The sequence below is a fragment of the Buceros rhinoceros genome, unplaced genomic scaffold (genome assembly GCF_000710305.1).
Source record: "Buceros rhinoceros silvestris isolate BGI_N320 unplaced genomic scaffold, ASM71030v1 scaffold15776, whole genome shotgun sequence".
NCBI classification, from domain to species: Eukaryota; Metazoa; Chordata; class Aves; order Bucerotiformes; family Bucerotidae; genus Buceros; species Buceros rhinoceros.
In genome coordinates, this window is record NW_010417102.1 from 20,445 (window position 1) to 29,055 (window position 8,611).

Consider the following 8,611-nt stretch of genomic DNA (forward strand, 5'->3'; position numbering starts at 1 on the left):
ACGGCCGCCAGGGCAGGGCTGGCCGGGGATCCCAGGACAAGTAGTAAGAAGAGCGGGTTGTTGTAGAGGTAGGATGTAAATCCAGAGCTTTTATACCACAATATGACAGAAACACAACCACAAGTGAGCTACTTTTCACACTGCTGCCATTAGCATGTCACTTCGGTGCAGAAGAGCTCTCTACTTCTGCACAGAGCCACATCGCTGTGGCACTGTCATTTGTGAAAGCCAAACACTCCCAAGACTGCCAGCTGATTACCTGATGGCAAATGACTCTAGCAAGAGTGAACAGTCTGAAGGAATGAAACGCACCTCTTCAGGAAAGGATAAGGTAAGAGACACGGCCCCTCTCCCTTGGCCCCCTTCACCGGGGTGCCCGTGTTCTTCAGCGAGCTGGCACGCTGCTGGCAGTCCCAGCCAAGAGAGGATGGGTGGTGCTGAGAACGCGTAAGACTGAAACTGTGCTGAGTTTCCATTCAGTTTTCAGGCACTTGTTTAGAAGAGAAAATGATAAACCAGAGGTGAGAGCAGGGGCAGAAGCCATAATCAATTAACCCATTAAGTATTAGTGCAAAGCAAAACAAGCCCACTGACATGGCACAGGCTGTCGAGAAACGACGGTAATTATCACTCTAGTTAATGATTGTTTTCATGGCACTTTCAAAACATAAAGCATCACACGTCTGCTAAAGCTTATTAGCGTGACCAGAGGCTGGTTGTGCTTGTAGGCAATGCCTCTGGGATAGTTACACTCTTCTACTTCCCTTCCACAACCCGTCCTCGGCAGAGCCTTTTGCTGCGAGAAGATCTTGCTCCCTTAGGCGGCTCTCAGACACTTCTTGTTTTAACAGGGAAGAATAAAGCACAAATGACGCAAGATTCTTTCCCCTGTACGTTATGTGGAGATAGTCAGGACCCTCAGCTTTCTTCATCTACCAAGGAGGACAATCGGGCCTCTACAGCTCAGCAATATCTATTTACTTTTGCCCTCTCTATGCTTATTCACGCTTTGCTAAACCCACTGCTAGCTCGAAGCAACAAAACCAAAACACATACTTGCTGGCAGAGGAGGAGCCGGTGGACTGATGTGGGTTAGGCACAACGGGGTCCTCTCTGGGTCTGCATCTGAAATCAGAACTGGCCAAACCCCTCTGTTCTGCAAATACCTTTGTGGGGATTTTTTAGGCTTTGTATCACAAGCTTGGACAAAAACAAACATCAAAAGGAATTGTTGTTAAAAAATCAGCCTTGACGCAAGCAACGCAAACCTCCAAACTTCTGAGGTTTCTCCTACATAGATGAAAACTCTGAGAGAAAGAACTGCTGCAGTTTAGAGCATCTCCCGCAACCTCCAACTCTGCGTTCAGGAAACTGATTTTGCAGAAGCTTGTGTCTGGCTGGAAACCTTTGCCTTTGGGCAAATTCTCATCCGTGTTACTGATGCAACTGTCGTTTAAGTGCTTTTTTAATCACCGAGCATTCATCTGTCAGTCAGGCTTCAATGCAGTCATTCTTTCTTCCTTCTTTATGCTGCCTATGGTTATGTATATCAGAGCAGAAATAACTGAAGAATAGATATCTTATTCATTCTATTTTCAAATGCAGTAGGACTCTATTTTTATTAGCGGGAAATATACTTTTTTCATCACATGTCAAACACAGCAGTCCTAATAATTGCTATTAAACTTAATTGGCAAAGTTCAGTTTCAATAGCAAGATAAGTGAAGAGAAAAAGGCTTCTGGTAACTGGAAGTGTTATCATTGGTTCTTTATCACAACATGTAGCATGTCAAAGAATTTTCACTCTGAATTAAATTCATTTTGGTCACACAAAAAAAGAGTGAGGAACTTCCACCTCAGTTTTTTAAACTGAGAAATGAAGAAAAGTTGCTGCTGCTCTTTGCTAGGTATAATTGCAAAAAAGTGCCTAATAAGAAGATGTAAGTACAAGTAGAGGTGCTGAGGATATAAAATCAATGTATTGCCTTCCTAACACTTCTTTGCAAGGCTTCAGAGACCTGTTTAAGCTCCTGCATATTCACTCCGAGTGGACTTGCACTCCCTCATCCCGTATCCCCTTCCCTACTCCCGTATCTGGAATACAAGCCCAGGTTTGTGCTTGCTGTTTGGGCTGCCCAATTCAATACAGAGTTACAGGATGGAATTAGGAAGGACAAAAATCACCCCAGCCCTCAGGAGAGTGCTCTAAAGAATGGTTGGGATGGAGCAGAGTTCTTCCTTTGCACCCATGCCATCATTCCAGACCTTTAGACGAGACAGGACCAAGTCCCTTGAAGGCACTCATGGCAAACAGTCCTGCCTGACCCGCATGGGACTGATTGCGCGTGACCTGATTCCCGCTGTGGCTTCTGCAGACAAAATTTCTTGAACCAGCAGAACTCCAGCTACCAGCAAGCATCTGTATCTTGGTGCAGATTTTTCCCTTTAGACCCTCTCAATAGCGTAACCTTGGGGAGTTCTTTTACTGACCTTACTCTTTCTCTTTGCAGGTGGTTGGAGAGTGGAGGTTTAGTCGGATCCACTGTGATATCTTTGTAACCCTTGACGTTATGATGTGTACTGCCAGTATCCTCAACCTCTGTGCCATCAGCATTGACAGGTGAGGGCACTGTGGCAGCAAGTCTTGGCCATGTTTATATGGTCTGCTTTACCTGTGGCTCAGAGACGTGAAAATGGTGAGAGCCAGTGGTGTTGACAGCTTTTGAAGAGTAATTTAAAGGATCTAAATGAGATCCGAGCAGGGATTCTGTCAGAATCAGACAGCAGAGACATTGGTCTTGAGGATGTAAACTGCTCTGTATATGCCCCCATCAGTCCAGTCCTTCTGTTTACTCACTTGACTGGTGGAGCAAACGTCAGTGGAAGGCAGTAGCTCGGAGAGTGTGGAATAAAAACACTATGCTAAGCTGGCCCCAGCCTCTGCCTTCCAAAAGAGGGAATGCTGACGGCCTGGAGACTCACGAAACCTGACTCGCCCTACATTCTCGTGTAGCCCAGGCTTTCAGACACAGCAGCTAGGTGTAATTCCCCCCAGTGTGTCAGCACTAGCCCAATAACAGTAGACTGGGTTTGTATCTTCACGCTGCAGGTACACAGCCGTAGCAATGCCAATGCTGTATAACACCCGCTACAGCTCGAAGCGCAGGGTCACGGTCATGATTGCTGTGGTCTGGGTGCTTTCATTTGCCATCTCCTGCCCACTCCTCTTTGGCCTCAACAACACAGGTGAGTGTCATGCCACCTGCAGCTGACTATGGGCATTTTACTGGGTCCCCAGAGAGTCCTCTGTTACCAGTCAGGAATAAACACGGAGATCAGGTTTTAGGTGTGCTGAAGAGTATCCGACCCTGTTTCAGGTGTCCTCTCCCGGTGTCATCCCAGACTATTTGTCAGCTGCTTCTGGAACTGTTTAATCTCTTGCTGTTCCAGACAAGCATTTTAGACACAGAGCTGAGGTTATGTAAAAGTTTACACAACACTCGTCAGTGTTACATTAACATTTGTCCACTGCAAAATCAAATTCTTTCTTATAATAAAACATGGGAAAAGGAAAATCGTAGGACAAATAGCTTCGCTGAGCCAGGAGAGAAATGAACTGGCTGTTCAGCCATCGGTTTCAGCGGAAGACTGGGTTGTACGCAGCAGGGATCGGTGGATTTTAGTTATAAGGCAAGCAATAGCCAGGGTCTTCGGGTTGTATGTAACTCCTTATGACCAGGGGGAGTTTTTTGTTCCGGCATCACTTCCAGCTGACATGGTAGTCCCCCCTGGAACCTGAACCCCTCGTTACTCTTTGGGTCTTTCTGGGCCTTCTGAAAGAGGGAAAGAAGAGGAGGAGGCTAGTGCTAGCTCCTAGCATCAGGGACAACAAGCCTGAAACTTTTTGTCTTCCAGATGAGAATGAGTGCATCATTGCCAACCCTGCCTTTGTTGTGTACTCCTCTATCGTCTCCTTCTATGTTCCCTTCATCGTCACCCTGCTGGTGTACGTGCAGATTTACATAGTGCTCCGGAAGCGCAGGAAGCGTGTCAACACCAAGCGCAGCAGCCACAGCCTGGACTCGGACGCGCGAGCCCCCCTGAAGGTAACTGCACCTCTGCCTTGCTCTGAGCGGTCCCCGTGCCTTCCCCTTCTGCCTCCATTCCCCAAAGCACTTCCTCCTTTTCCCGAACGACACTGGCTGGACTAGGTGAAATGCTGGATCGCAGAGGTGAATGCTGTGTCCTGGGCCACTTTGGAGTTCGAGTTGCAGACTCTGGAGTATCAGGTCACAGGTGCCCTGGATCTCAGGGATGTTTCCTCAGCAGGTGGAGCTGCAGTAGGAGCTGCTTCATTAACTCCTTTGGCTCTGCCGAGTCGGGGCTGGGATACCCAAGACTACAGGCTATACTATTTTCCAAGTCAGTCCTGCAGTTTTGATGAGTTCCCTGGGAATTGTTTGCATGGCTGGGGTGCAAACTACATCGCTGGTAATGATACCTCTGCAGTGAAGAGAGCCTCTCAAAGCACGAGATAGGTATAGAAGTGGAGTCCAGCTGAGCGTGTTAAGTGTGAGACCACTTAGGAGAACACTACTCACAGCACATGCAAAACAACCAGTAGGAACGTACAGTCCCAGAGGTACCACCTCTTAATGCGATGCCTCAGAGGCCAGTGTCACGTGAAGAAAAGGAGGCAGCGATACAGGGCTAGACTGAAACAGAAGCAGATCTGTGTGGTTTCCTTCTTTTCCTTTCCTTGGGGAAAAGCACAAGGGATGCTTGCCTCTGCTACTACTTCTTCAGAGTAGTTTTCCATCAATCCTAGCACCTTAGTCACACTAATTAATTTCTGCTTCATGCCCTCTGTTTGTACTCCCACATGCCTCCCTTACCAGCTTCCCTTCCCAATTACTATCTGCTTGTGTAACCTCTGAGCTGGTGCTTGCCCCTTAGGACAAATGCACTCATCCAGAAGACGTCAAGCTCTGCACAGTTATTGTGAAGTCCAATGGGAGTTTCCAAGTTAATAAACGCAAAGTGGTGAGTGTTAAAGAGAAGTGGTAGCTTTTTAGAGCATTTAGCTTTCCCCTTTTCTCCTCTCAGGACACAAAATGAATTTATATGGAGGGGAGGAGAAAAATAAGCTAAGAGCAAAGGTTACCATTCAATCTTAAAATTTAAATATTCTTCCCACTCCTTAGAGTAAAGCAGGGGGTTTAAGATCAGAGCTCAAAAAGCCAGACTAAGCTCACCTAAAGATCAACTATAAAAGCCATGACATTTTAACATTGTGTCTTCTATTTTCTTCTCCTCCCTGTTATTTATTTTAAGTTGCCTTTGCTGGGTTTTGCTTGTTGATTTCAGGTTTGTTTATTTACATTCTGAAAACCTAAATAAAATCTATGGGGAGTGGAGACAGCATCTCCTATTTCTTAGCCTCTTTGTGCAATAAAGGCGAGTGATTCATTGCAGTTCTGTCAATCCCACCTACCCAAATGCGTTCTTACCTGTAAACTCTTTACAGTCCTTTCTCCAAGCATCTACCAAAAATGCAGGGAGGGAGAAGAGGGATTGATTGTTCTTCAACATCATCCAGCTTCACTCTGTAAGGAACATTCATTGCTCCTCTCTGTATATTTAGCTGGGTTTATGTTGTGGACATTTGATTCTTGTCCAGGAGGCAGAGAGTCACATAGAAGAGATGGAAATGGAGATGGTGTCCAGTACCAGTCCTCTTGAGAAAACCACCATCAAATCTGCAGCACCAAGTAACCATCAGTTGATTGTGCCAATTGCTTCTAACCAGGGCACCAACTCAACTCTGCAGGCACCCTTGGACAGCTCTGGGAAAGTAGAGAAGAATGGACATGCCAAAGAAACACCTCACACAGCCAAGGTCTTTGAGATCCAGACTCTGCCCAATGGCAAGACAAGGACCTTTCTCAAGGCTTTGAACAGAAGAAAACTGTCACAACAGAAGGAAAAGAAAGCCACTCAGATGCTAGCCATTGTACTCGGTGAGAGTGTGCATTCGCTTCCTCTTGGGCTTCTGCAGAAAACCGATTGCTACCCAGGATTAGGGCAGCCACCCTGAGTGTCCAGGGTAGACTTTTCCCAGGCCTCTGCAGAAATAATTTCACTTGATGTGTTAGAGGATATGCAGGCAAGAGGCTGCCAGCAGGAAGGCTGCCTCCTTCCCAGCTAGGAACGCTTCACGGTGCCGTACAAAGGCTCAGAAAGCGCCCCATGTCCATCCCTGGGGCTCTTGGACTGCGCTGCTTGGGGTGCAGGGGCACAGCTCATGGGCTTTCTAGAACACGACAGGCAGCATAACTCGGCAAGAAACTGGTGCCTCCAAAGCCAGATTTTTTGATTTAACTGGTCAGCAAAGAAGTCCTTTAGTATCTGGGTACTCAGAATATAGACTATGACAAATATAGACTATGAATATGAATATAGACTATGACTAACAAACATAAGGCTTATTCCTTCAGGGAAACGTTTTTTCTTTGTACCCAGAACCAACTTACTGTTCCGATAGTCTCAAAATTCACCCAGCTTTCAGCAAACAATCTCTGTCTCTTTCCTTTTCCCCCAGGTGTTTTCATCATCTGCTGGCTCCCGTTCTTCATCACTCACATCCTGAACATGCACTGCGATTGCAACATCCCCCCAGCAATGTACAGCGCCTTTACATGGCTTGGATACGTCAACAGTGCTGTCAACCCAATTATCTACACCACCTTCAACATTGAATTTCGCAAGGCTTTCATGAAGATCCTCCACTGTTAAAAGCAAAAAACAGCAACCACATTTAAGAACAAGAATAAAGAAAGCAACGCCATTCACGCACAGAACGGGTGGGCATGGAGAGGTCTCAAGCTCTTGTGCTGGGCATGAGGCCTGCAGTGTTACAACAGTGCCATGCCCACACACCTCTTGGTGGGGATGTCACGAGGACCTTCACGTGGGAGGTTCGCTCATCCCTCAAGGTGACCTGTGGACTCTGGGACACCAATCCCAAGGGCACCTTTCGGAGCTACCCTCACACTGTGTTTAAAGCGGAAGCAAATATCAAGACACGCTCACTTGAGTCTTGCCTGTGGCCACTAACCTTGAGTGCATTAAGCGCAGACAGTCGCGGAGCCACGTGAAGGTAGCGATAGGTCACTGCCGGTACTGGCTCACGTGTTACGTCATTGATAGAATTCTCACCAAAGACAAGACCATCTTTTCCGCTTTGCAATAGGAGCCAGACAGAGCTTGCGGGAACTCCGTGCAATAGCTTTGCCTTCACCTTGAGCTGACTTAACTAGTATTAAACTGCTGAAGCCCTGAGAAACAAACCTTTAAGACATCCGCAAGTGGTCTGAGAAGGTTCTGTCACCTACGCAGATCCAATTCCTGCTTCAATATGGGCCTACAAGCAACAGGCAGAAGGAAAAAGGGGAGCCTGAGTCTCATGTAGGACCGCTACATCAGTGTAAATACGAATAAATAGGATGAGCTGAACAGAAGGCCACGCCAAAAAACAAATGGAGAGAAACTAGTGAAGTGATACCTTGTACTTGGTATGTGTTCAGATCAAAGAGGACACGACCATCACCTATCATCAGCCGGCCCAGCAGCAACTCCTGCCCACCAGCATTTCACCTCCAGTCTCTTAAAAGAAGTTACGAAACCAGGCGAGGAGCATTAGTGTGGGGAATGTAGGCACATGAAGACAGGGTGCCGGGTGTGGTATCTGCAGCCATGTCCGCCTTGGATGAGAACTCAAACAAGTCAGCCAAGTTAGGTCCTGTTCTTCTCACCTACATCAGCGTGCCATGAAGCCAAGGACCGCCGCAAATATGATTTGCCTGTGTCTCTCAATAGAGAGAGTGCAGAATAACATTGTGCCTAATTTAAATTAACCACAAATGAGATAAAACTGTGTGTTTTGGAAAAAGCCAGAATAAAAGCCCAAGAAAGTCCCTAGCTGGATCTGCTCCTGTGTCCACACTGCACTCTGGAAAGGGCTGGATGTTTCCAGCTTCCCTTACCCTCCAATATCTATCACCATGGATTAAAACCGTTGAGACGGCATAGCTTCACCACGCTGACTCCGGCATTGCCAAATCCACGCTGTACTTACTAATTGTACTCAGTACTCTCTATTTTGTAATGTCTCTGTAAATAAAATGCATCAAGATGAATAAAACGACATGGAAATAGGTCTGGCTAGAAATCAAGCTCTGGATCTGGAGAAGCAGGTGGTTACAATAGCCATATTCAGAGGCAGGCTCCCCCCCGATCTAGTTACCTGCTGTTTTCTAACGGTGTTAAAACACAGTCCAGAGAGCAACAGAGAATCCCTCTTCTCTCTATGTGGCTAATTCGTAGTTTCTGCTTCAGAATAGGTGAAGACCACTGCCAAGGGGCATTTTTTCATTCTCTGGTTTCCTTTACTGCTCTCAAAGCATTTTCCTGAGGGATGGACTGTGACACTAGAACACCTTCAGCTGGATATCAAGAAGAGATTATGTCAAGCAGCTATAACACATGCTCTCCGCTGTTTTCTGGTGTTGCAACAGGAGTCCCACCTTGATCCGAAGGTTTCTGTTCTAAA

The 8,611-nt window shown here is 46.7% G+C and overlaps 1 protein-coding gene across 3 annotated transcripts in view; it reads left to right on the plus strand.

Annotated features, from left to right (window-relative positions):
* The window catches only part of DRD2 (dopamine receptor D2), a 7,951-nt gene extending 1,156 nt beyond the window's left edge, over window positions 1-6,795 (plus strand). Inside the window, exons 2-7 of one of the 3 annotated variants that reach the window (XM_010138071.1) lie at window positions 2,511-2,620; window positions 3,110-3,246; window positions 3,916-4,106; window positions 4,957-5,043; window positions 5,681-6,020; window positions 6,602-6,795. In XM_010138071.1, the coding sequence (XP_010136373.1) occupies window positions 2,511-2,620; window positions 3,110-3,246; window positions 3,916-4,106; window positions 4,957-5,043; window positions 5,681-6,020; window positions 6,602-6,795 (1,059 nt within the window). The remainder of the gene's footprint in view (window positions 1-2,510; window positions 2,621-3,109; window positions 3,247-3,915; window positions 4,107-4,956; window positions 5,044-5,680; window positions 6,021-6,601) is intronic. The other 2 variants (XM_010138074.1, XM_010138072.1) reach the window with 2 other exon arrangements.
* Window positions 6,796-8,611: the final 1,816 nt, after the last annotated feature.